The sequence below is a fragment of the Ptiloglossa arizonensis genome, chromosome 4 (assembly GCF_051014685.1).
Source record: "Ptiloglossa arizonensis isolate GNS036 chromosome 4, iyPtiAriz1_principal, whole genome shotgun sequence".
Classification (NCBI taxonomy): Eukaryota; Metazoa; Arthropoda; class Insecta; order Hymenoptera; family Colletidae; genus Ptiloglossa; species Ptiloglossa arizonensis.
In genome coordinates, this window is record NC_135051.1 from 10,078,457 (window position 1) to 10,104,871 (window position 26,415).

The 26,415-nt window shown below is 52.8% G+C and overlaps 2 protein-coding genes across 6 annotated transcripts; one reads left to right on the top strand and one right to left on the bottom strand.

The window, feature by feature from the left end:
- The first annotated feature begins 25 nt into the window (after positions 1–25).
- Positions 26–3,053, top strand: LOC143145850 (cysteine sulfinic acid decarboxylase). Its single transcript, XM_076309618.1, has 8 exons — positions 26–303; positions 371–558; positions 658–952; positions 1,024–1,212; positions 1,281–1,345; positions 1,810–1,996; positions 2,058–2,227; positions 2,301–3,053. Exons 1-8 carry the CDS (start codon positions 169–171, stop codon positions 2,545–2,547), a joined length of 1,476 nt encoding a protein of 491 aa, XP_076165733.1. The 5' UTR covers positions 26–168; the 3' UTR covers positions 2,548–3,053.
- Positions 582–25,241, bottom strand: Sema5c (Semaphorin 5c). Of its 5 annotated transcripts, none has more exons than XR_012991782.1 (16): positions 24,885–25,241; positions 15,391–15,507; positions 11,106–11,202; positions 7,319–7,526; positions 7,047–7,252; positions 6,878–6,977; positions 6,615–6,814; positions 5,910–6,395; positions 5,547–5,841; positions 5,115–5,484; positions 4,936–5,018; positions 4,514–4,858; positions 4,033–4,456; positions 3,633–3,838; positions 1,691–3,566; positions 582–1,426 (listed from the first exon to the last, which is right to left on the bottom strand). XR_012991782.1 is itself a non-coding variant. In XM_076309614.1 (16 exons), exons 2-16 carry the CDS (start codon positions 15,479–15,481, stop codon positions 3,363–3,365), a joined length of 3,234 nt encoding a protein of 1,077 aa, XP_076165729.1. In that variant the 5' UTR covers positions 15,482–15,507; positions 24,885–25,241; the 3' UTR covers positions 582–3,362. The 5 variants fall into 5 exon arrangements, 3 of the variants coding, with proteins under 3 accessions (XP_076165729.1, XP_076165728.1, XP_076165727.1); XR_012991781.1 differs by having other exon boundaries at positions 582–1,416; positions 1,474–3,566; XM_076309614.1 differs by having other exon boundaries at positions 582–3,566; positions 7,047–7,134; positions 7,216–7,252.
- Between the last annotated feature and the right edge of the window lie 1,174 nt (positions 25,242–26,415).

Consider the following 26,415-nt stretch of genomic DNA (forward strand, 5'->3'; position numbering starts at 1 on the left):
ACTCGATATCGCAAAGAACCCAACAAAGTGAACTCGAGAACTAACGCGACCGTGCAATAGACGAGGAAAACTTGTGCGGAGACTGGTGGGAGGGAAGAGACTCGTTCGCGAACCGAATCGAACCGATCCGATCCGATCCGCTCGATCGGGTACAGTTCCTCGCACGCAATGGAAGCATCAACATCTACCGAGATGACCACGTTCGATTTGATGAAACGACTGATCGACATCCTCCAAGAGGAACGTGCCTTCGATCGTTCGGGCAACGAACCCGTCCTGCGATTCGTTCAACCGGACGAGATGGTAAGATCCGCGAACTCGACCCAATCGGTTATTTCTTTATCGGTTTATCGGTTTATCGGTCTACAAGGAAGAAAAATTGGCGATCTACTTGGCGGAGAAACCGGCGAGCCGAGAGCAAATCGAGAAAGCGATACGCCAGACGATTCGATACTCGGTGAAGACGTTCAGTCCACATTTCCATAATCAGCTCTACGCTGGCGTCGACGAGTACGGGCTGGCTGGCTCCTGGCTGACGGAAGTCTTCAACACCAGCCAGTAAGTGGGCAATATTCTTTTTATTGTTATTACATTCGTTCGGGTCTAGCGACAATTGTCTTGTGATTTTGACGACGAGGGAGCTGTATATTTCGTTAGGTACACGTACGAAGTAGCCCCCGTGTTCACGCTGATGGAACGACAAGTGATACAGAAATCCCTGGAACTGGTGGGGTATTCCCCGTTACCCGAGGGCGATGGTATTCTGAGTCCCGGTGGGAGCATCTCCAACATGTACGGTATGGTTTTGGCGAGATACAATATGTTACCGGATATCAAGACCAAGGGACTCGCGGGTCTACCGCCTCTGGTCTGTTTCACCAGCGAGGCTGGTCACTATTCGATCGAGAAGGGGGCCCACTGGCTGGGTTTGGGGACCGATAACGTCTACAAGGTATGCGCGCGACGTTTGGTAACTTTCCACGGTAATTTTCTTTCGATAAGCATCGTCCGTCTTCGCAACAGGTCAAGTGCGACGAATTGGGCCGTATGCGACCGGACGAGTTGAAGAACGCGATCGTGGAAGTGAAGAAACGAGGGGACTTACCGTTCTTCGTCAACGCTACCTGCGGGACCACGGTTCTAGGTGCCTTCGATCCGCTACCGCAGATCGCTGCGATCTGTCGAGAAGAGGATCTATGGTTGCACGTTGACGTTCGTATACCGATACAATGATAACTGACCAGCGAAGAATGCCACGAACCGACCGTCCTCTGTTACAGGCTTGCCTGGGCGGTTCCTTGTTGCTTTCGGAGAAGTACCAAAAACTACTACAGGGTATCCAGCTGTACGTATGTCGATCGATATCAGATCGAACAGAGATCTTTTTATGCCTCGCTCGCTTTAACCTCGGTGAACCTGTGTACAGCTTTAAAAAGTATTCCTTCGTGAAAACATCTACTAGATCGGTCGTACCTTTAAAGAACGATGCCCTTTTCTATGTCCCACTCGCGTTTCTTCGTAAAAAAGAAAAGAACAAAAAAAAACGAAAACGATAAAGCATTTAGCGGACTGTACAAACGCAATACCGTGTACGTAGATAAAGTAATCGGTTCTTGTTCAGGTCCTATTGATAGTTGCGAGTTATCGTCGAACATTCTCAAATATAAACAGAAATGTTTACTTAACGTACAAATTAATTACGCCGAACGGTCGTTATCCGCGTTTATCGATTCAATGGCACATCACCGCTTCTCGTCCCTTGCCCCGAGAGACCAAGCTGTTCGAACGATATCTTTCTAACCGATACAGCTCGAACTCCGTCGCGTGGAATCCGCACAAGATGCTCGGGGCTCCGCTCCAGTGCTCGTTGTTCCTGGTCAACAAGAATATTCTCCAGGAGGCGAATTGCGCCGGCGCGAGGTATCTCTTCCAGCAGGACAAACATTACGATGTGAAGTGGGACACGGGTGACAAGAGCATTCAGTGTGGGAGGAAGGTGAGACGATCGGTGATGCTCGTAAGATCTCTACGATAAGAGCTCGTAACACTCGTCGCAGGTCGACGGTGCCAAACTGTGGCTGATGTGGAAGGCACGTGGTACTCAAGGACTCCGCGAATCCGTGGACCACGCCATGGACATTGCTGGCTACTTTTTCCGTCGGATTAAGGACCGTCAAGGTTTTCGCCCGGTGATCCCCGAATACGAGGGCTGCAATATTTGCTTCTGGTGAACGACCATTCGCTGTAATCGCGCGATCCTTCGAGAAAGTTTCGCACAGTGTTCGTTTGCTTCGTTTCAGGTACATACCGCCGAGCATGCGCGGTCAGGAGGAGACTCAGGACTGGTGGGAGAAGCTGTACAAAGTCGCCTCCAAGGTCAAGGAACGTATGATGGTCGAAGGATCGTTGATGGTCGGCTACACGCCCCTCTCTTACAAGAATATCGGCAATTTCTTCCGCATGGTCGTTACTTGTCAACCTCCACCGACGAAAGCTGCTATGGATTACGCTATCGAGAAGATCGAAGAGTTCGCCGCAGATCTGTGAACGGATCGACGCGTCTCGAAACAATCGCAACCCCTTGGGAGGGGCGATGACGAACTCTTCGGGCGTTATTATTCGTTTACTCTTCGAACGAAGAGATCAACAAGTTATCCGTAGATTCGTCTACACTCGAGGTGTGTGTTCACTCGAATCGAATCGGAGTCGAATTGTTTCGCGCCGCCTAATTCGAGGCGGACGATCGTCTTTTTTTTTATTCTCGGTTCTTCTTCTTACATGTAACTCGACGCGTTTCCACGACTCAATGTGAGCCAATAAACGAACGCGATTGACGCGCTATGTGTCTCGAATGCACACACACTGTACGTACACGCACGCATGCGTTCTTGTTCATTCCTTAGGTACAATTCGATTCGCACACGCATACACACACATACACAGACACACACACACACATTCGACGTTGCGTTTAATCCCGTGTAATGGCACTAAATCGTTCGATATAAAACTCGAAGTCATCTTTCTTTAAAATAAACAAGAGTAACGTGTAATCTCCTTTACGTATATACGTTATGTGCGTCGTATAGGTACGTATGTCCGAGTGTATATGTACAATTCCTCTCCCATCGTGCGTATTCACAACTTTGCCACGGCGCGTAATGTTCTCCTCGACGCAAAAGTATTTCGATCGTTCGTCGGTGTTCCCCGAGACGCGTGCACAGAACGAGACGAGAGAAGACGAGATCGTCGACTGCTTCTATTTTCGCCTTCGTAGCGTCAATTGTCGTTGACAGACACGATTGTGCGTTCTCGCAGGAAAATAAACTCTTGCTTTCTCCGTACGTAATCGGTCGTTAGGTTCAATAGTACTTGTCTTGGTCCAAGTCCACCCGAATGTGTTGCTGGCCGTGGCTGTTGCGCTTCAACGTGGCAGATTCGTAGTCGAGGCTCTTGGGATACAGTTTCGGGCTACCCAGACCGTTTACGTTCGGGTTGTTCTTCCCGCGAAGAGTCCCGTTGCCGTTGGTGCTGCCGGAGAAGCTGGGCTGCCGCTTGGCGTTAGCCTGAAGAACGAAACCCTTTCGTTTATCGCGTTTTTATCGACCGACTAGAGTCACTCGATTGTTTACCTCCTTCAACGGAACCGTAACGTAAGGATTCTGCTTGCTGACGTAGTGAGGACTGCCGGGTGCACGTTGCTGACGTCGCTTCAAGTAACAAAAGCTCAAAATCGCCGTGAGTGCCAAACCCACGAGGAATCCCACGACGCAACTGCCGACCACCGCGCCGATCGTTACTCCGGAACGTTCCACGCTCGATCGTAGCGCGTTCACGTCTGAAAAATCAAAGGACGTGAGTAAGCCTCGAGGTTAAGTAGATGTCACCGTGGGGAGCTGATGCGTAAACAAAAACGAAAGCTAGTTGGGAGGATTTCCCTCGGGTAAGGGAAATTCTACGCGAGTTTCTCCCTCCGTTGAGAGGGCCTTTGTAAGAATTCTAAGCTGAATTGCCCTCGGAGGTACTCCTCACCGTTGTCGGTGCAATCGGGCAAACAATCGCGAGTTTCTCGACCGGTCCCCTGACACAACCCGTTGCCGTGTCGAAGACACTGTCGCTTCCGATGCTGCTGATGATCGTCGTCGCAGGGCGTCCACCGTGACCAGGAGTCCCAACCGGCCAACGATTCGCAGCTGGGCATCTCGCAGGTCTCCCTGACCAATCGCGGGCCTTCGCAGCTCTCCAGACCGAGGCACTCTCTGGTCCTGGTGCGAACCCCGGCACCGCAAGAGGCCGAGCACTCGGACCAATCTGTCCAACAGGACCACTGACCTTCGTTACTGACGCCTGGCACGGTGCTGGAACCTGTCGCGCTCGACCTGCACGGATGCGTGTTGCAAACTTTGTTTTGCAGGGTCACGGTGCCTTCGCACGGCGGGGATTCGCATTGCCTGACCTGTGTAAACGGCAAACGATAGAAAGGATAAACTGGGAGACGTTGTTCGTTACTTACCCTGTGTTGCAAGCCTCCTCCGCAAGGACGATTGCACGGTTGCCAGGAGGACCACTCGCTCCAGCCGCTCTCGGTTGTCAGATCCCCGTATCCGTTTTGATTCCCGCTTCCCCTTAAACACGAGCCGTCGTTTCTGCAATAACGTTCCTCCTCTTTGGCCAGTTGCACCCTGACGCTCGAGGGATCGTCCGTTTGGGCTCGACAACTGAATCGGAAGCGTTTCTCGACGTATCCGACGTACCCGACGTTCCCACTTTGCAAGGTGGTCGTGTTCGCGGTCAGCCACGGTGTCCATCCGGAGTATCTCTTGATCTCGACGCACTGATGGGTGTTGCACTCCTCGATCTGGAATAAACGACGGGTATAGAACGAGAGGTTACAACCAACGGCTCTTCGAGTACGAAGAGTGACTCGATTCTTACTTGGAAGTCGCATCCGTTGCATTCGAGGGTGCCGGATTTGCGCTGGGACTGACTCTCGCAGGTTCTCCTTCGTATTCGTATCCCTACGATGGAAACACACTTGCGATACCGATTACGATGCAGAAAGAAAATATATAGCGATTAGTATGTCGGAGATTGTCCGAGAAGCGATCGCGTACCACCGTTGCAGGGTCGCGAGCAAGAGTTCCAAGCACCCCAGGTGGACCACTGTCCGTTCTGAGGCGGTGGTGTGACTTTGGCCGGCGTGGGGCAAGGCGGTAGGTCGATACAAACGATGTCGTCGTGATCGTGCCCTACGCATACCCGTCCCCCGAATGCGGGGGCCGGATTGGTACAGGATCGTCGTCTGGTCTTCATGGCAAAGCCGCAGGTCTGCGAGCAGGCGGACCAAGCGGACCAGGCTGTCCAGCCGCCGTGCACCGTGCAATTGGTCACTCTGACCTTGGCACCTGTGCAAGTCTCGCCGCCGTGTTGAGGCGGCGGATTGTTGCACTCTCTGGTCTGACACTGGCAGCTGTCCGTCGTCGTCTACGGAAAATAATTCGCGGTCAGCTTCGCCTGCGAGTTTCTCACTCGTCGAGAGTACCAACCTCCGCGTGCTCCGAATGCGAGTGAGCGTGCGCGTGGGAGTGGGAATGGGAGTGACCGTGTTCGGCGGCGCCGTGCTGGCAGCCTGACCAAGAACTCCAGGCACTCCAACCACCGTCGACGGGATCCGTGAGTACCGGGCACTTGGTAACCTCCTGGTGCCAGTGGTTCGCCAGGTGGTTCTGCTTCGGAGCCGGAGCGCACTTCATCAGATGCTCGTTCCAGCCGCAATACGGCTCTTGAGCGTTCAGACAGGCTTGACGACTACGGTGTCGATGACACTGGGCAGCGGGTAACCTGTACGAGCGGAGAAACGAAACGCACTTGGACAGATGTTCGATAGGTGAACCGAGCTTTCCTCGTACCTCGACAATCCCATCTCCGTGCCGACGTACAGACTCTGCGTGTCCTTTAAGAATTGTAAAGTAAGCGGAGTGGAAGGCATGGGTCCCCAGACCTCGACGATGCACGTCTCCTGGGTCCTGGGTAGGACGGAGATCTTCTTGACGAGTCCCACGTCGGTGGCGACGTACAGCACCGTGACTCCGCGATGCAACTTGGTAGGCGTCACATCGAGCGCGATCAGCGTGAATCTTTCGAGTATGGCAGTGTGAAGAGGCTCGAGGGTCGTGCTCTGGACAGCGTCGTCCATCAACTGATACCTTTGATTGTCCATGATTTGGTGGGGAGCGATGTTCAACGACGATCCGCACCGTTGTCTGTCCTGATGGGAGACTTGCCTCCTCTCCCAGGCGGCACCAGTGTTCTCCTGGTGCTTGAAGGGTCCGTTGAAGCTTGCGGTAATCGCCGACATGTTGAACGCACAGATGGCCGAACCGGCTATGCCGTTTCTGAACAGAGAACGCGGAGAGTTGGAGCATCGCAGGCTGGGATCGGAGAGGCGACTCTCCCTCTCTCTCCTCGACGATTCGAGAAATTTCGCGAATTCGTTACCTACCTCGTCCTCCCGCCTCGTCGAGCAATCGAATGCACGGACAGAAAAGATTCGTGAGAGTTTGGAGGAAGGCTACCCGGAGCCAATATTTTCCCAGCTTTTACGTCGTACTTACACAGGCGTGGTAAAGGTCGCGTAGACGATGCCCTCCTCGGGATGATAGACCGCGCCTTGGATCTCGTCGTAGTAGAAGGGAAACTCGCCAGGCAGGGAGCAATTTAGACGCGCCTTGCTGAACGTCGTCCAAACGTCTTTCATCATGATCTGTCCACCTCGATCGTTCTTGCACACCCTGGCTATTCTGGAGTAAATTTTCTGAAAACAACGAAAGACGTTGTTACGAGCCGATCGCATCACGGTCTGTGTCTACTTTCTTACCTTGCCACAGTTTATGTACTCGACGGCGGATTCGCGGAACAAAAAGTAGACGTGATCCTCGGTCTCGAAGCTGCCGACGAATTGCGGGTCGTTCAACCATCTGGAAGCAACCGTGACAGAATCAAAGGGGAACTTGGTATCGCGAGAAAGATTCGGGCTATCGAGTTACCTGGAATCGTACTGATGAGTGCGAAGATTCGGTATGGCGAGGGTTCTGCATATCGCGGGATCGGCCCCGGAGAAATCGGTCGGTGCCCCTGTAAAGAGTCCACCTGTCGGTCCTCTGGCCAACAATGCGGTAACGTTCGCGCGAGGCGAGTAGGGGCACATGGCGATACCTGGCATCTCGCTGGTGACGCTGCTGATGTTCTCGATCTAGGGGACGAGCAGAGTTTCGATCTCCCCTTGCTTCCGAACATCGAACCACCTCTCGAGACTTACCTCTCTCCAGGTGCACCAAGGGCTGAAGGCGTAGGTGCCGCAGGTGAACAGGCTCTTTCCATTGCTGAGGAGCACCTTGACGTAGTTGCGACAGTCGTCGACGCTCTGGCCCTTGTTTTGGCAGGTGTTGGTCTTGTCGTCCGGGGCTGACCAGCCGGCGTGCTCGAGCGCGGTCAGCGACGTCAGAGTCAGCCGATAGAGATTGTCCCTGGAAATCGAGGAAATTGTTCGGTACGTCGAACATTGGCTCCACCCTGACGGTGACGGTGTAACGAACTCCGGCAGCGAAAATTACCCGAGAGAAAACTGCTAACCGCTGGATACCGAGTCCAGGACGACTACTAATTCCGGACGAAGCGTAGCCAAAGCCTCGGTGGTACCCGCGAACGCTAGAGTCTCGCGCTCGATGCTTCAAAATGGAAACGAAACCTTCTCGAGAATCCGAGAAACTCCCCTGGTAACGGTACACCATTGCGTGCACGCGCTACGCGATCTTTCACCGATCGAGGGTTCTCCAACCTACCTCCCTCTTCTCTCGGAATCCTCCGACGATCGAGAAGAGTCGTGCCGGTGGACGCGAGTCGCGAGTCGCGGCTCGCGACTCTTTCGTAATGATCGATCGTCCGCTCGAATCGAAAGTGGCCGCGTTCACGAGCCGGTGAACGAGCGTCTTTGAATTCGAAACAGGCCCCCGGTCCCGTATCGGTTGCGGACCGGTCGACGAGGCGCGTGGGACGCTGCTCACGGTGCCTATGGGATACGCGCTTAGAAAAGTGTTCGTTTGCCGCGCCACGCCGCGCCGCACCGCGTCGCACCGCCCGGGTCCTCGAGACCCGTGGCAGCAACGGACCGGAGAGAGCCGGTCCCCCGACGTCGCCGTCGCCGTCGCCGTCGCCAGATCTAGCCCGCAGGAAACTCGCAGCGAAGCATAAACGGCGCCTACGTGGGCGCCCGCCGCGACTGCGCCCGATACTTTGACCGAGTAATTATTATTATTATTATTTAACCGGTGCGGTGCACCGCGCGGCGATCAACGGTGACACCGAGGGCGAAACTGAGCGCGGAGGACCCCTCCGTTGTCCACTCTCGAATTCTCGGGGTGTTGGAAGCTCCGAAAGGATGCAACCAAAATCGTAGACTCGAATAGGTACGTATGTAGGTATATAGGTGGTACTCGCGAACCGAGCGCGTCGTTCGAGCAATCCCATTGAAACAGATTGCTTCCTGTTCGCTAAACGAACGACGGGCTCCCTCGCGCGACGACGCTCTTTGTTCGGCAATTTACGACCATCTTTTCGCTCGGCCAACTACGGCCGCGTCGTCCAGTTCCGTCTGGAGCCCGCCTTTGAGAACGGAGATACGAAAAAAGGAGAACGGACCGTGTACCCTGTGCCGTGATTCCGTGCTTCGGGTTCGTAACCCTTTGCACTCGTCTCGGCCGGCAGCTGATTTGAGCGCGACGAGTCGGGCTATATTTGCGATACAATACGAAAAGTTCAACGTAGCCAACTCTTGGGAAAATTCCGCTCGATGAACTGGCTATCTCGATAAAAGGTGAATAATTTTCATTGCTCGGTGAAGCTAGAAATTCGGACAAAAATCGATCACCTCGCGACGACGGATGAAAACCGCGAAAGAGAAAGCGAGACGAGAAAAAATGAAAGATCGAGGGACGTCGCGCGAGCCGTCCGAGGGTGTAGCTGACGCGAGGGGTCTAGCGGACTCGTCGAGCAGAAATATCGCGCGGAAAGCGAGGCGTGTTCGCGCGATAAACGTAATTATTTACGGCGTGGCGGAGGTTCGTTTGAAAACGGAGCGTGCACGATCCTGGAAAAGAACGAAGAGGCGAGCCGAGGCGAGCACGCCCTTTCTCTCCACCGCGTATTCTCAAATACCCTCCGGATATACCCAGAGAATATAACGCGGTGCGAAAATTGCGATAATTACTTCGCTGGCAGTTGTAACCGAAACGCGAGCCTCGAGAGCTGTAAACGCGAGTGAATTTAAACGATTCCTCGTCCCCTTGTTATCGATGCACTCGACTCCGTTCTATCTCTTCGTTGCAACACCTCTTGTTAAGGCTAGTTGCGGCTAATTTCTCGGTTCCGTCTACCCGTACTCTGCACGCTCCGCGTGCACTCGTGTATCGGGCGAAACTTGGGTGAGAAATTGTTACCATCGTAATACGGTAACAACTAGGACTACGTACGGAACGGACTGGGAACGGACCGCGTTCCAGGGCGGAGGGTGTACGAATAGGCGACCTCGGGCCGATATTTCGATCTCGTAGCGATAAATCTACCGATCTTGTGTACCTGTCGCGGTGCGCTTTCGATAATCTGCGATTCGGTGACGTCACGACGATCGCCGCACACGAGAATTAAAGTAGGAATGCAAATCGTGGCGCCGTGTCGCGTGCACGCGGCCAGCCCGCCGCCGCCACGCCACGCCACGCCACACCACACCACGCCACGCCACCGCGTCCCGTTCGGCGTCCAACGCTTTCCACCGCTCCAATCTCGGCGCGCGCGACTCGCGACAGATTTCTCAAGCGACGAACGCGACGACTTCTTCTTCTGCTTTTTCTTCTTCTTTTTCTTCGACTGTTAGCCTCGTAGCGATTCGCCTCACGCACCGGTCTACCTGTCGATCGAGCGAATCGCGAGAGACTTATCCGCGACCAAGACCGTACGCGTACGCGTACGCGTAAGCGCACACCGGGACACTTTGGCGCCGTCCACGACGTTCACCACCCTTCTCTCCTTTCCCCCAGCGGTTCTTTTTCTCTCCACCTCGCCGCGAGAGACACCAAGTCCCTCCGAGTCGACGCGAATTTTCATTTCAGGCCCAGATCGACCGCAGCCAGCTGTTCCCTGGCCAGGCGAAGGCCGAGCGACGATTTTTCGAATTCGCGAGCTGTTCCCCGAACGAGATAAGCGGTCGAGCGCGTTCCTTCGAGCGAGTCGCGAGCTCGTACGTAGGTCGCGGCTAATAACTAGCTTCTATTAATAGAAAGAGCACGGGGGCGTTGTTGGTTACTCTCCTTTCCACGCCGGGGTACGTACGATCCTCGATCGAAAACCTCCTCCTCGTTTTTTCATCGTAGAAAGAAATACGGTTTTTCCGCCCTGAAGAGTGCGGCTCAACTTTTGCCTTTTAACTCGGCCGTTCTAGCGGACCCGGCCGACTTTACTCGCTTTAGCGCGAGGCTCGAACTCCACCCGTTCGTTGCAGGCCTCGTGGAAATCGCGTCTAGCGTACTCCGATTGAACAGTCCCCGCGATGATCGCGAGGCGCGCCTAGTTTTCAAGGTGTCCGAGCATCGGCGACCGGTATCTTCCGTTTGAAAAATCGGCCGCGACAGGGAGAAGTGGGCACGCGAACCGGCCGGTTGCTGAAAACGGGAACGCGCCCTTGGACCGAGTGCCAAAAATGGAATCACGCGTTTTCGGCCAAAGCCGCGAAATATCGGAGAAACGATTCGCGATTGCTCGCGCGAGACGAATCAAAGTCACGACCAATTTGGCGCGTGTCCAAGAAGAACGTTGCTCCTCGTTGCTGGCTGCGTGTCTGGTGCGTTCGTGCTCGCGATCCTAGGAAAAGCTTCGCGAGGCGACGCGTCTAGTTCGAGGTGGTAAAGAAATGCGTCGGGTCGAGGGGGGCAGGTTGGCGAAACGCCAGCTCCTTGGCTTCGAACGTTACGAGGCTTTGCGAACAGAGCGGTGCCCTGGAGGCTGTTTCCGCGTTCGATCGGTTCTGATAGAAATCGACGCGTGTCCGTACGTACCGTGCACCGACGACGACCTGTTGTCTGGCAACGTCGAACAGCAACTGGGAGTACGTCGTCACGCCCTCTTGTTGAAACAGGCTAGTTTCCGCCAAATCTGGAACACGTTTACGATTTTTACTGAGTCGTGAGGGCCGATTTTCGTCGATACTTTCGAAGCCCCGAGACTCCGACTCGCCAAGGGGACCTTTAAGGAGCTTCTGCTACGCGACAAGGTTTCCACGCCGCTCGAAAGAGGCGCGAATCGAACGAAAACGGTAAGGAGTTTCGTTTCGGGCCTGACGCGATTTCGGGGCTCGTTAAGGAGCTTCTGCTACGCGACAAGGTTTCCACGCCGCTCGAAAGAGGCGCGAATCCAACGAAAACGGTAAGGAGTTTCGTTTCGGGCCTGACGCGATTTCGGGGCCCGAGGAACGGTCCCTCTTTAACGAGCTTTCGCGAGTGTCGGAACCCCCATCGCGGTGGCTTTCCGAATCACGAACGTTCGCCCCGCAGGACGTACACACGGACAATCGCAAAGACTTCCGTCGCCATCTTCGCCGGTTCTTTTCACCCTCTCGACTTCGCGAGCGTTCGCGTTCCGCGAACTTGCGCTCGAACCTTTCTTCTCTTCCGGACAAACTAGTTTGGCGACGTTAAAGGAGCGTCGCGCGGCATCCGTCCCTCGTCTTTGCCCGCTCGAGAACACGATACTCCTCGGGACCGAGGGTTTTTCACCTTTTTGCTTCTTGCACGCGTCGTTTGGACATCGACAGGCTCCGAGAGGAACACGAGAACGAGAGATTCGCCAAAGACTCGATCGCCGAACCGTCTCTATCCTGCCTCGGGAGGCAGGAGAACCAACCGGACCGATCGAAACCCAGCTGTTGCCTAAAATTCGAGGCGAGTGTTCCTCGAGAGTCGTCGAGGGGTCTCGTAGCGCGAAACGGGCCCACCTTTCCGTCGTTCGCGATAACCGCGAGCTTAGCGTCTCCCGAGCTTTTTCCTCGCTCGTTTCTCCCGTCTCCTCTTTCACTCGTCTTGGTCTTGTTGTTTTTCAGCCGGTTTGCCGACGCGGAGAAACGATTCCGCAAAGGTAGCTGCGCGGTTCGTCGTACCTCTCGCGTTTCCACGTATTCAGGTACGCTGTTAACCTGTGTCCGCGAGCGAGCGAGCGAGCGAGCGAGCGCACGCGCTCGCGCATCTCTGGAAACCTACACCGTCGCGCACGCCAGCGTCCGTGCGACCACGTACGTGTGCTTATAAGTAGATACGTGTGGGACGAACGGGCCCCAGTTAGCATAACCTGATCTCGAAGGCCTCTCGGGTATCCTCCCTTCACTCTCCGCCTTTTCTTTTTCTCCTCGATCCCCTACCAGCACCTCCCCCTCGCTACGCACGCGCACGCACACGTACGGATGTACGTAGCCCCGCCATTCTCTCCGTCTTCCTCTTAAAACTTCTTTCTTCTCTGCTGCTTCTTCGTTTCGTTGCCGGTCTTTTATCTTTCGTTTGTCCCTCTAACCGTCTATCCACCTCGATCGATGCACGCGTTTCTTTGTTTAATCGTTTCCGTTTCGCGGAAACCGTGGCTACCGCGAACCAGCGAATGGAAACGGATCCCTGGAGTCGATTACCCCTCGCGATCGATACGTATGTAACGTTCGCCTAGCGAGAAATCGAATAAAACCCGCACGAGAGACGTACCGCCGGTGGAAACTCGATTCCGGTTGTTGGCATCTTCCAGGCTCGATCGAGAATCGTCGTTGGTCGATTCGCGATAAACGCGAGCCTCGATGAAAACACCGTAAGCCGGTTTCTCGGTGAGCAGGCGACGGCTCGATCGCGCCACGTTCGACAAGAAGAGGGCTCAGAGCGTTGCGGAGCGAGCTGCGGCGACGACAACGACGACGACGACGACGACGACGACGACGGTGCTTTTAACGAAAAAAGCGGTTCGATGGATTCTCCTTCCACGATCGAGGGATTTCATTCGTTCCACGAGCGTTGCTATCGCCGTCGAGATCAGCCAAGCGTGGAACACCGCGCGAGAATCGGTAGAAAAGAAGATTTTCACGAGGAAAATGAGCGCCGCGAGATTGTTGCAGCGAGCACGCAACGCGCAGGGGAGAGAAAATCAACCGATCGAGCGTTCGGAACACCGTCGAGCTATCCAGGTCACCGATTCTTTCCCTCGTAAATATGGCCGTCGACTACGAACGAGAATTCACTTTACATTGATTCTCGATCGTTTTCTTTCGAACGCGATCTTTGCGGGAACAACGAACGAGCCCAGGCTCGACGACAACGCGGAAGCGGCGAGCGATTCGAAGCCGGCTCGTCGCGTTCCTCGCCGCGTGCTCGACGCGCTTTCAAACCGCGAAACCGAACCGTCGTCGTCGCGACTGCTGCCGTAAATTCGATCGGCGTCGGGAAGCAAAGTTCGCTCTCGTTTCGCCGCTGGAAGATCGTCGACGACTTTCCATTCCCACGGATCGATGAAAACATTATTTTCGTCTCCGTGTCGCTACTTAACGCGAAAACCGAATTATTTTCGTCTCCGTTATCGACAATGACGCAACGAGATCGAAGCGCGACTCAAAAGTTTCCAACCGTAGGATGACGTTCGAGGCCGATCAATTACAGGAGAAAGGAAATATATGGGACTCTGCTATCGCATCTTATTCGTTCTTAACGACGAGGAACGAGTAGTAGGAGATTTTTCTCGGGAAAAAAAAAATTCGGTCGAAAAAAGTGACCGGGAAAGCAATACTCCTCTCCGAAAGTATCGGGACACCTGCGGAGAAGAAACTAGCCCCGAATAATCATCGGACGGTTACTTGAATTACCGAGTCACGGCAACGAAAAGAACGTCCTGGTAATAAAAGAAGAGAGCGCGTTCTCTAGAAAATTTTTTAGGTGAGTGTGCCGCGTATTCGTAATCGTGTACGACGCTGCGTTTTCGTAACGATTTTTCTCCGCGTTTACCCTCACGAAAGCCTTGGTGGACGAAAGAGTCTTTCGAGCGTTGCGTAAGCGTGCACTTGCGAGACGAACGCGAGGGGACGTTGTCTCGCGTTCGCCGGACCCAAAACTTTGGAACTCGGGTTCTCGCGGAGAGGGAGAGTTAGCTCGAAATCGGTACTCGGGGAAAAGAGTGGGGTTGGATCGGGAGAAATCGAAACGCGTCGCGAGGATACGCGCGCGTGCCGACGCGTGCCATGCTCGACGCCTACGCTCTCGGAGCGGAAAGTGGTCCCCGTGGATCCATTCTTTCGCGATTCGCGAACGTTTCGCTTCTTTGGGAACGCGCGAGAGCCGACGAAACACGCGATCGCAACCTTCGCGAGTCGATCGAATCGCGCAACAGCCACGCGTCCAACGCGCCTCGCCTCGCCTCGCCTCGCCTCGCCACCCACGCCACGACCATTGGAGAACCTCTTCGCTGGAAAAGGATGAGCACGCGCTGATCGTACAGAGTCCAGCGGTTACGGACGACCGACCGTGGGCGAGAAGACGGGTTCTTCTTCTGCTTCCTAGACGTGCCTACACCCGCGAACCCGTTCGACTCGAAAGCTCCAAAGCTGTCGAGCCAAGCTCTTACCGGGAACCCCTTTCGAATCCAGAATCCATCTTGGATAGACGATACTATCTTTACGAAAAATCTACTATTTATCCAGTATCGTTCATTGTTCCCTTCTCTGTAGGTAATTTTATCTATTTAGAACCAGCCAAACAAATATAGGAGATATTGATAATTAAATTTACTCCTCCGACTCGTAGCTTTCCACGTGTTACTTAATACTCCGTAAGAGTACGTTATTGTTTCGTATCTCGATGATAAGATAATAATACACACATCGTAATTTAAATTAAAATTATCGATGCAACCGATGCATACGCATATTTCCTCAAATATTCAAAACAGGGCCCCGGGATATAGTTGCAGTATCTACGGAACGACTAATATATTTTTACACTTTGATAAAACGAAGATTCTCCGTCCTCGATTCTTTTGCTCGCTAACAGTTCGTCGAAAGTGCGCGTTATCCGTTCCTAGAAAATAACGTTGCAGAATTGTTTCCAATCGGACGAATAGCGAGCGAGGGTGCGTGCGTCATCGAGTTTGTAACTTCGATTAAAATTATCGTCGATGTAACCGATGTTTATTTTTCCCCGGATGTTTGGCAAATCGTTGGTGATTTTTCTCTTCGAACCGGAGGGTCGCTGTTCGTTCGTAACCGCGAAAACTTATCGCGGATGACCAACGATCGACAATCGCTTATCGAGGGCGTAGCAAACGTACCTTCGTAGGAAATGCGCCGAAAGTCGTCGGTAGCTCGGAGACTCGCGACCAGCATCCCCAGTATAGCTAAACGCACAGGCCACCGGTCCATCTCGATTGGGCCCGTCGGCTCTTCACCTGGGAGGAAAAAAGAAAACGAATGTCGATGAGTCGTCGCCTCTCCCCGTTACGCGCACATGTGAATCGAACGATAAGCACGATTCCTCTAGACTGCGTTGCGACGCGAGTTCCTCCGCGACCCTACCCGAGGACGACGCCTTGCGTCGCGATCGTTATCGCCTCGATATCGGTATCCGGATAACGAGGATTGGCACGCATTTTCTTTATTTTTTAATTCCTTCGACGGAAAGGTCGAGCAACGATACGTAAGATCGACGACCTCGTCCGCGTCCAGCTGTGCACAAAGTGTGCCTAAACATCAACGAGACCGATCTTCGTCCTCGGTATCCGGTAACAAATTACGAACGTTTCTTCGTTGTTCAAGACGTATATCTTTGCTCTATCGTCGGTATCAGTTTCGAGGTGAGATAACGCCGGCGATTTGGCAGCGAGATTTATTTAAGAGCGCGTCACTGCGACGACGTGTCGCAAAAATGGAGCAGCGTCGTTAAAATTAACGCCGAAAGAATCGCGCTCGAATGGTGCGTCAGGATAATCGACCAACGCTCGAAAACTTCAAATTGGAACTATGCTCCAAGCTCTGGTACGTACATTGTTGTTATCTAACTTTATTTTACATTTAATTGTGAGTTTTCTTACAGGGGGAACGATATCTTTCGGCAAGAGCACAAACCTTTCCGGAACTCTGTCTTTCTGCTTATCGGACAAGGAGCATACGCGTCGAATATTATGCGAGATAATAATCGCGCTCCAGCATCCTTGAGGATTCAACGACAGACGACGACGACGACGACGACGACGACGACGACGACGACGACGACGACGACGACGACGACGACGACGACGACGATTCGTCGCGACGCTCGACAACACGTTTCTCTTTTTGCCCGCTTTGTCTTCGAGCGTCCGTCACCGTGACAGCTTGCTTTCTCGTCTATGAATAGACGATAGTGGGATAAAGGAGGACACCAGACGACGAGAAACGCCAAACGGACCCACGTGGTTGCGCTACGTATGCGCGTATTTCTGCCCCTCGGACAAAGACAAAAGGCCCCGAGCGAGAATAAACCTAATCGATCGATCATCTTTCCCCCCTTGAGTTCATTCACGAAAATACGTAATCGTCGAAACAAGTTTTCGATTATTCGAGATTTAAATATAAATAATATTTACAGCGAAACAAACATTTTAATATTTACGATCGAAAGATAATTGATCGAAGCACCGATACGCAGAGAAGTTTGGAAGAAATCTTCCAAAAATAAAGAGCTCAAGTTGCACGAGGAATCGAATTTTTACTAACTTTCTCTCGAGCTTGGATCGAAATACGTTTCTAAAAATCGACTAAGCTTGGAATAAAATATCGATGCAATTCGATAGATGGTTTCGGTGCACCGATTCGGGGATCTGTTAGGTTCGTTCGATGTTTAACATTTTCACGAGAATTAATGGTTACGCGGCGCAACTAGTTGGTCGGGCGTCGTCTATCGAACGAAATTCCGCGGCTTTCGTTCGCGTTCCTTCTTCCCACGTAAAATATTCCGGTCCGCGTTGCGGTGGTCTCGGTAGGGTAAACTTTTTAAAAGCCCCTCGGCCGATAATACACGAACGCCACGGTGGTCCCGAAACTCTTTAAAAGGACGCAAGGCATTCTTCGAATATAAATATCGCGGCACGTTGGTTTCCGTTCGCTGCTCGGTTTCGCGATTGTCCCTTCACGAAAACGAAACGTCGCGTCGCGTCCAATCGATACCAGACATTTTACTTGGAGAGGGCTCGATGCGATCGGTGGCCGCGCGACGCGCACCCCGGCCGGCGTCGCGACGCCCCAAAACGTACTCGCGACTAGTTCGTTTACAGCGCAAACTTTGCGCTGAAACAGTTTATACCACCGTGTCTACCATCGAACGACAATATTTACCGCGAGCGCCTCGAATTTCGAAAAAAAAAAAACTGGGATAAGATAGAAATAATGTGTACCGATGCTCGACATTTTCTCAAACACTTGATGGAAATAGATATGGAAAAATATGTTACGTAAACAGAAACCGTTACCTCGATACTTTTTTCTATTTATTTGTAACGATACCGCTGCGAACGTTGCGTCGTCCGGGATAAAATGACCCTTTCCCGTAGGGTAAAATTTTAACTATACCAGTTTTACACGACTGTAACGAGATTCCAGGGGAACTTACTTGGGCCGTTTTTAAAATACACGAGTGTTTACACCGTTGCAAAAGGTGATCGATAAGCGATTAGTTTGTTTCGACACGTCCTTCTTCGAACGTATCGTACCAACCTGATACGCCATTATTTACACCGAGTAGCGTCCGATACGAATCAAATACTTGGTACGCGTATCAGACACTCGGTGTAACCTAGCTCAATGTCGTTCACTCGACGACGACCGCGCCGAATACACTGATTTCCGGACGAGGAAAAACTATTTTCTCTCGAACGGCTGAAACGAAACTGCTCCCACCACCGGTTACGTTTACGAGGGACATCCGAGGGGTCTCTGAGGACCGATGGGCCCGAACCGAGCCCGGCGAGTCGCCCACGCGGAATCGAACGCGGTTCCTTAATTAGAGAATTAAAAGTTCTCTGCACGGATAACCACCTCGGTATTCTATTCGAGTAACAAGCAACGAAAGTACCGTATACTTATCGAGATAAATTTTCACTCGGTTGTAACTTTTATCGAAATCGATGATCCACGACTCTCGTACTTGACGCGTGGAATAGATTTCATTCGAACAATAGCGATAACCACTGGAAACAACGTACGGTTGGATAAATTTTTATTCGTTCAACGTTCGATTAGAAAGATTGTCATTTTTACGAAAGAAATAGTAATCTAAGACTCTCTCGTTCCTCCGACGCACAATGTGTCGCAATACGGGCAAAATTTTACCATTTCTTTCGTTCGTCCACCGTAACGAAGAAAGATTGTAATATTTCCGGAATGGGTAATAAATTGAAAGAAATTTCCTTGCCTCGAGTCCCGTTCACTTTCCTCGCCAGTCGGCACCACAATGCGCGCGGCACGGTGTAGAAAAGGTCGTTTCCACGAGCGAAAAGTGGACGTTCCCCGGATACCTGCATACCCCGGGGTACTCCCGATTTCGTTCGAGCTACCGGGGCATCATCGTTCCCCCGTCGCACGTTACGTTCAACTATCGACGACTGCAATATTAATACAAAACGGTGTTCCGTTTGACGATCGAGACGAATAAGGCCAACGAGGAGACAGTTTACCGTATTCGTTCACGAAGACGCAGGCGCGTACACGGACATCGAACGGCCGATAGCCGATTCTCCGTTAGGAGAGAAACAACCGTTCGCTGTGCGGTGCGCGATAAATCGGCAAACGTTCCTCGACGATACCGTTCGTTTCTCGGCCTCCGAGGTTTTTTTTATTTGTCCACACGAGCGACAGATAACCGAGACCGGGACAAATAAACGGACCCGCTCGCGTTAACCATCGCGCGGGGAAGATAGCCTGGAAATCGTCGATCGAGCGCAAACGGAGGCGTAGGTGTCGCACCGATCGAGCGGAAACGCTCGCGGAGAAAGGCTTTCGCCGCTCGGAGATCGCGAACGAGGACCGGAGGAAACCGAGGAGGTGGCTCCCTCTGTCGGAAAAGGCACGAAAAATATCGGCGAAAAGTTGGAAAGAGTACCGAAGAACAATAGAGAGAAGTCGATCGACGCGTTGCGTTCGAGAGAATCGACGGAAGCGTCGTTTCGTTCGGTTCGAGGAGCACCTATGGCTCGTGACACGTTTCCTACCGATTAGAAACGATAAGGGACCGAGACGAACGATAAATACGTTTAAGGTATGTACCGCGAGATTAGATCGTTCTTCCCCCCCCCCCCCCCGCGTTTCTCCTTCGCGCACCACGGAATTGTGTACGCGCTCTCGAAAGCTCGAGGGATTCGATTTTTCCAATCGCGCGTAAGTCCAGAGCGAAGAAACGCGACTCTTCGCGAGGTTTGCGCTCTCTTGGATTTTCCAGCACTTCTCGCAGGGTGTGGCGCTCTCTCTCTCTCTCTCTCTCTCCGTTCCTCTCGGGACGTCTCGTTTTCTAGTTCCACGGATAGAAGCATCGTGTACTCGAGATCGCGCTCGCGGTTCGTTCGCGTCAACTTCGACGCGATTTATCTTGGGCCGGTAGGCGAGTCGGAGAAACGTCGAATAAAGTGTAGCTGCGTGAGCACGGTCGCTTGCGTGCGAGCGAACCAGCGAACGAGCGAACGAGCGAACCAGCGAACGAGCGAACGAGCGAACCGGCGAGCGGCTTGCGAGAAATTTTATGGGAGCGGGTCGCCAAACATGGTAACGCGGCCGCGTTCGCGGCTTACTTCGACCGAGAGCGTCGATACGCGATCGTCCAAGAAGACCAGACGTTTCTTTCCCTTTTCTTTTTTTTTTTTTCGTTTTTTCGTTTTTTCCCTCTCGACGAAAAAGAATCGAGGCGAAGCAAACGGTGGTCGGAGACGAAAAGGAAACAGGTGGTTCTATGATCGCTCGTTCGTTGCGCTTGTCAGCGATAACGGGGGGTGGGGGGGGGGGGGGGCATCTCCGCGACTCGACCTCTTACAGCGAACACTGCGCGAGGGGACGAGGCTTTAATCTCCCACGGAACTGCATGGACGAGCACGTACGAACGCGAGACGACTGAATACCAAGCTCGAGGCGGTCGGTCACGATCGATTCCTCGCAAACGGGGCCCTTTTTCGAGAAACCCGACCGTTCCCGGTGTACGGGGGGGCACGAGCTTATTGGTATTTGACGCGCGAGTTTCACCGAACGTACCCTCCATCTACGGTAGACCATTCTATTTTCTTCTTTCGCGCGTTATCGACCGTTCGTTCGTTGCTCGAGTAATCGCAATTCCGCGCAAAAGGGGTCCCTTTCCGAGAAACGGAAGCAATCTGGAGGGAGGGTCGATTGTTATTTAGCGCGCTAGTCGACCGAAACTGCCCCTATCTTCCATATACAACGTTTACTTCTTTTTTCTATTATGCGCTGACTCACTCCGAAGCGCGGCTGTTTAATCACGACCGATTCCACGCAAGTGGGCTTCTTTTTCGAGAAACGGAAGCACGAGAGAGAGACAGGGAGCGATCGTTATATCACGCGCCTCGATTTTCTCTTCTTTACACCAGGGTGAAGCGGTGTGCAGTTTTCTTTACACGCGAAACCTTTAGTCGCAATTGATCACGATCCCTTCCATTTTAAAAGGAACAGAGATACTCGTAACGGGGTGGGCGATTACGATTTGGTACGTATATCGAACCAAAGTGCCCCCTTCGCTTCTCTTTCTTTTCTTCTGGGCGTTATCAACGATGACTAAACCACAGATTCGATGCACTTGTTGCGTACGCCGACACGAGAAACACACGCAAATTGTTGGTCGGATCGCATCGAACGGTATCGATGCATCGTTTCTCGTAAGGGGCATACGTACGCATGTTCTCTCGAGGTTGCAGGGGTTAGCACGTATGCGCCGGGGCAAGCCAGAAATGCATGTCCAGCGACGATACGCCCCGAAGGGTCCGACGGTGGTCGAGAAATCGCGACGGACGGGCCCAGTTTGAAAAGACGGAAGCGAAGGGGATGGGGGGTGGGTTCGCCGGTTATTTAGCACGCGAGTCGGACCGAAACTGCGGTCATCGTCCATGGACTACGCATTACGTATCCCGGCTCTTTTTTTTTACGCGTCGTCGGCGATGACTCGTCGCGAAGCGTGGCGCGGCCAGTTGGTCGATTAATCGTGACCAATAAATCATGGTCTTTGGACGCGCGCGGCGAATCTCGGGCAAATGCTCGGTACGGTCCGCGTTCGAGCGAGATAAAGTGGCGCGTTCGCGCGTTCGCGCGTTCCCTCGATCGACTCGGAACCGAGCACGTCCGAAAGCGAAACGGAGATTCGCGCGTCCAGCGAGGGGATCGGCGAACCGCGTTTCAAAGATCCGTGACGTCGATAAGAGAAACGGCGTCGCCCTGTCTCGTCGATCGATCGCAGACGTTCCCGAGATTACGCGCACCTACCACGAACTGGTGCGCTCACCGCGCGAACCCGATACCCGATATCGAGACCTGAACGAGTACAGTTTTTGGAAAGTCGAGGCGATCACCGACCGCGCCGAGATCGATTACGCTCAACCTATTCGAAGGGTTCTACCGTTATCGAAACGCCAAAGAATTTCCCCGGTTTATTTTTACGACGATAACGGAAAAAAGGGATTTCCTAAAAGTTTGACGCGCTCGAGAACGTCGACCGCTCGACGAGGTCTTCGCGACCGTGCTTGTTCAAATAAACTTCTCCCTCCTCGAAGGAAAGAATTTCTTCGATTTATTTTCACTACGATAATAGGGGCTAAGAAGTAGTTTCTGTAACTTTGGTACCCCCGAGAAAATTTATACAATTGATTTTACAAAAATGATGCTACAATTCCTAAAAGATCCCTTCGATGATCCAAAATATTTCTAGCATTTCGTATAACTTTCGCAAACTCGAGAGAATCTACGCGTTAGATCTTGACAAACAATACTCGTTACCGAGATTCATTGTAATTAAAATAAACGAATCGGAATATTTGACCCGGTTACCAGCACTATTACAGAAATTAGCCAAGTCCACTATTCGCTCCATCGATCAAATTTCCCCGATTGATGTCGTCGAGCGGTAGTTTCTCCATCGCGGTGATTAAAATAAATGAGTTATATATCGCTCTAGGTAGCCAGCACCTGCTCCAAGATTTTACATCTATTACGGAAATCTACGGACAAGTTGTTGCTCGTTCGAGCAAAGAAAAGGTCGCTGCGGCTCGCTTCCGCGACAAATTCTCTTTCCCGGTGTCCCTCTGTTCGCTGGTTATCGCGATGGGCCGGTTATCGTGCCGGTTACGGTAAACCGTCGATGTTCGTCTTCGATCGGCGAGACGGAGCGTTCCGCTCGGCGAGCTAGAAGCGCGTAGACGGTTGCGTTGTTCGCTCGTTGGACCATCGAGTCACGGAGACGCAACGCGGCAAGGTAACGTCGAGGCTGCCTTGCCGCGGGCGAGAAAGTGCGGCTTTTACGCGCGGCGCGTGTATGCACCGCGTCGGTGTGCGCCGGGCACGCCGCCGTCCCGGCGCTCGCGACGCGAATTCCGTTCGGTGCCGCGACACACACGAGCCGAGCGTCGGAAGCGTAACGTAGAAACGGAGAGGATCGAGGTCGTCGCGTCGCCGAGCGAAATCGCGGCTCCGCGAGTCGCTCGAGGCCCCGCGAACGCGGTACGGGCCCCGGACGAGACCGACTCCCGACTCCCGGCACCGGACCAGCTCCTTATACGGATCGTTGGTTCGCGCGCGGCACGCGAAGAGCTTTGCTCCGATCGTTTGACGCTCCAAAAGGAAAGAAGAGGAAAGACGAAGAAAGACGAGGAGAGACCCTCGGCACGAATCCGCGATCCGCGTTCCCGCGAACGCGATGGAGGCCACGGACCCAACGATTTATCGGACGATGCGAGACGCTGCAACGATAGATGCGCGAGACCCGAGTCCGTCCTACGTTCTTCTTCCCACGAACGCGCAGACCTGTTCTTCGACAAACCTTACCGAAATGTAGTACGCACGCACGTAACAACAAACGCGAACCGACCGCTTTTTATCAACGCGCGGGAGACAATCGGCCCTTACGAGACGACCCGTGACCCATTAACACGAAAATATGTAACGGAATACGGCAATCGGGCTACGATCAACGTTAAACTCGATAGAGAAGAACTCTGTAAAGAAAACTACGACTTCTCTTCGCAGGGGAGCTAACTGCCCTTGCGTGACCTCTGGCGGGTCAATACGGAATCCGGTATTTGGAAATTGAGTACGGTAGGAAATACAGTCGAGTATAGAAGAAAACTACGTCAAAGGTAAAAAACGTTCGAAGAGTAGAAAGAGTGGAAAGAGTGGAAAGAGAAATTGTGTACGTAATTAATTACGTATCGAACAAACACCCGCCTCGATCGTTTCTCCGCTGCCTGCCCTCTCTTGTTTCTCTATATGTGCGCGCTAAGGGTAAACAGACCACATTCGACTACACGGTACTACAGATTGCGACAACACTCGCGCGCTTTGCAATATTTACGATAAGATTTTTCGCGTAACAATTTGATACGATTTGTTTGATCGACGATTGCGAACCGTGTGCGGGGTTATTGTACGCCTCTTGTTGTTTTCGTGCTTGTTCTCGTGCTCGTTTTCCCGCGAATAATGTGCACGTAATTCCGAAACCTGTTCCCTGCCCGGTCTTCGTGGAAATTAAACGCCCGAACCCGAGCGAAAAGCGGTCTTTTGCGAGCCGGGCGACGCTCGAATTACCGACAACGAATCGTTGTTACCGGAGCCGGGTCAAAACATCGTTCGACGCGAGAACGAGACACGTACGTGACTGGAAGAAACGATTTAAGGGCGTTTCAAGGGGAACGCGTGACGGAACAACGACCAATTCGGCTCGTAAAGATGCCTCCCTCCCGCCCTTCTCTCGAGTCCCGAGACGTTTCGACGAAAACTCGTTTCATTCCTTTTACTTACTCGCGATCAATTTTTCCAGCCACTATTCGAACACATTTCGTGTCCGGATAATAGATGGTGTAATTCGTTCGCTCGAAGGACCAGGCGGCAGCTTCGCGTCTATTTTCGCTTCTATTTTCGCTCTGGGATTCCCCTCGAGTCCGCTTCCGATGGAAGTTTTACGACTTCTCTCGGGACAGATAGGTGCGAGAGAAATACGCCAGGGAACCGAAAGTTCGGTATAAAGGAAAACTGGTACCGAGATCGGGCGTAACTTCGCACCCTTCTTGCCTTTTGGTCGAGAACGAATCCCCAGCATCGTAAAGGCAAGACACGCGCGCCTCGTTCGTCCTCCTCCAGCGGGACGATGGAACACCATTCGATAAATAATTCATGCCCTCGACGGGACACGCCGCGCAGGGCCCGATGGACGAATCTTTCTGGAGGGGTCGAGCGTTTCGACTCGGGTATCTCTCGTTTACGCTGGATCGGTCCGTAACGCGATGCGACTGTTACGCGTATCGTATATGCTCCCTAGCGGTTACGTTTAATCGCGTCCAAGATAACGAACACCGATCTTCCACGCGCACGGAATGAGCGTCGAGACGAACCCGAGACGAACGCGCTCGAGACTCTGTACCGGTACGTTCGAGACCAGATTTCGATGCAACGAGAATCTTCTACGTATCGGCGGATCGAGCGATCGGCCATTCTCCTCGCGAGATCGAACTCTAGTTGGAGAGAACGAGAGACGATCGGCGCGAATCGTTGGTTAAGTGGTCGATAAAACATCGAGTCGAGCGTTACTTACCTATTCCGAGAGAAGCAAAGCGATCACATATCCTCCGATTTCACCAGGCTTCTTTCCTCCTTGCCGTGCATGGTCCCCCGGGTGTCCACGCTCGCAAGTTCCAGGCCACTGAGGAGAACCCGCGGTTTCACGGATAACGTCCAGCTTCCATTTAACGGGTCCAAGAAAAACCGCTCGGAAGAGAAAGTGTCGTCCCGTTCGCGAATCGCGCGTTGTCGTGTTCGTCGGGTTCCTCGCGTGTAGCGAACGGACGCGAGCGATTACTCGAGAAAGAAAACAATCGGTGTAATCCGGTGAACCGGGTTAAGCACGGACGCGTAAACACCGAACGAACAACCAGACCCCTGGCAGCTCGACTACCGCGAGACCACTGAACCACCGATTTGTCGTCCCCGCCCCACTCCCGAGTCTCCCTCTCCCGAGACCGAGAGTACGTATTTACACGAACACGCTATCGATACAAGGACAGCGGTGCTTTACTCGGTCCTCCCTAGGTGGCCAGCAGACGACCGTCGCGCCGTGCCGCGCCTAACGCGGTTTCTTCAAATTCCGCCTCGTCGCCTTACCATCCGTTGCGAACTCGTACAATTTTTCTATTCGATGAAATTTAAACGCGTTTCGAAAGATTAAACTTTTTTCGCCTTTTTCGCTTTAGAAAATTATTCGTACTTAAAAAGATAATATCTGTTCTCCGTTTATCGGCAAGTTAACGTTAACGTTACTCCGTGCAATTTTCGTGCATTGAAAAATAAGTAGACTACCACTATACGAGAACTGAGTCTCTTAAATAACTAACGACGATAGTATTGCATTTCATGGTCGATGAATAAATATCGTTTTACTCGTCCTGCGATGTTCCGACCAAAGAAGAAGCTTTGGTCGGTAGGTCCGCGCTCACCTACCGACAAAGTTAATCGTCCGCGGAATCGTATTAAGATCGTATTAATAGCAGATTTACAGGCCGCGTTCGTTCGCGTTGCGAACACACATTTCAGCTCCATCGAGATTCCAAGTTATCCGAAATGCCTCTCTACGCATAGAATCGCGTTACGTACGAATCGTAAACGCAATTATTTATTTACGGTGAAACGCACGCGAGATGACAGGCTTGCGACGCTTAACCGAGTCGATAAAGATACGCCGGTACCGGGTTTACGGTTCTGGACATAATACGTCCCGCGGACCAAGCGTCCTCAGCGTCCTCAGCGTCCTCAGCGTACCAGAGACCAACGGTTAACCCGAACGAAGGCGGAGCAGATACATAAATCGTTGTTGCGTTCTCCGTTGGGAGCGTCATCCTTGACGAAGGACGAGGAGTCCCCCGACGAGAGGGTCGAACCGTACCAAGGTCGATCACCTTGTCGAAAAATCGGCCCCGATCGAGTTTTTTCCTCGTCCTTGTCGCGCCCCCTTGTTTTCGAGGGAACGAGGGGGAGAACGGAGGAGGAGCGAAACGATTACGCGTTTACGATCCGGGTCTCGGATCGCTCGCTACCTGCTTCGCGGAGTCGGAGGTGAAAATATATGGCTG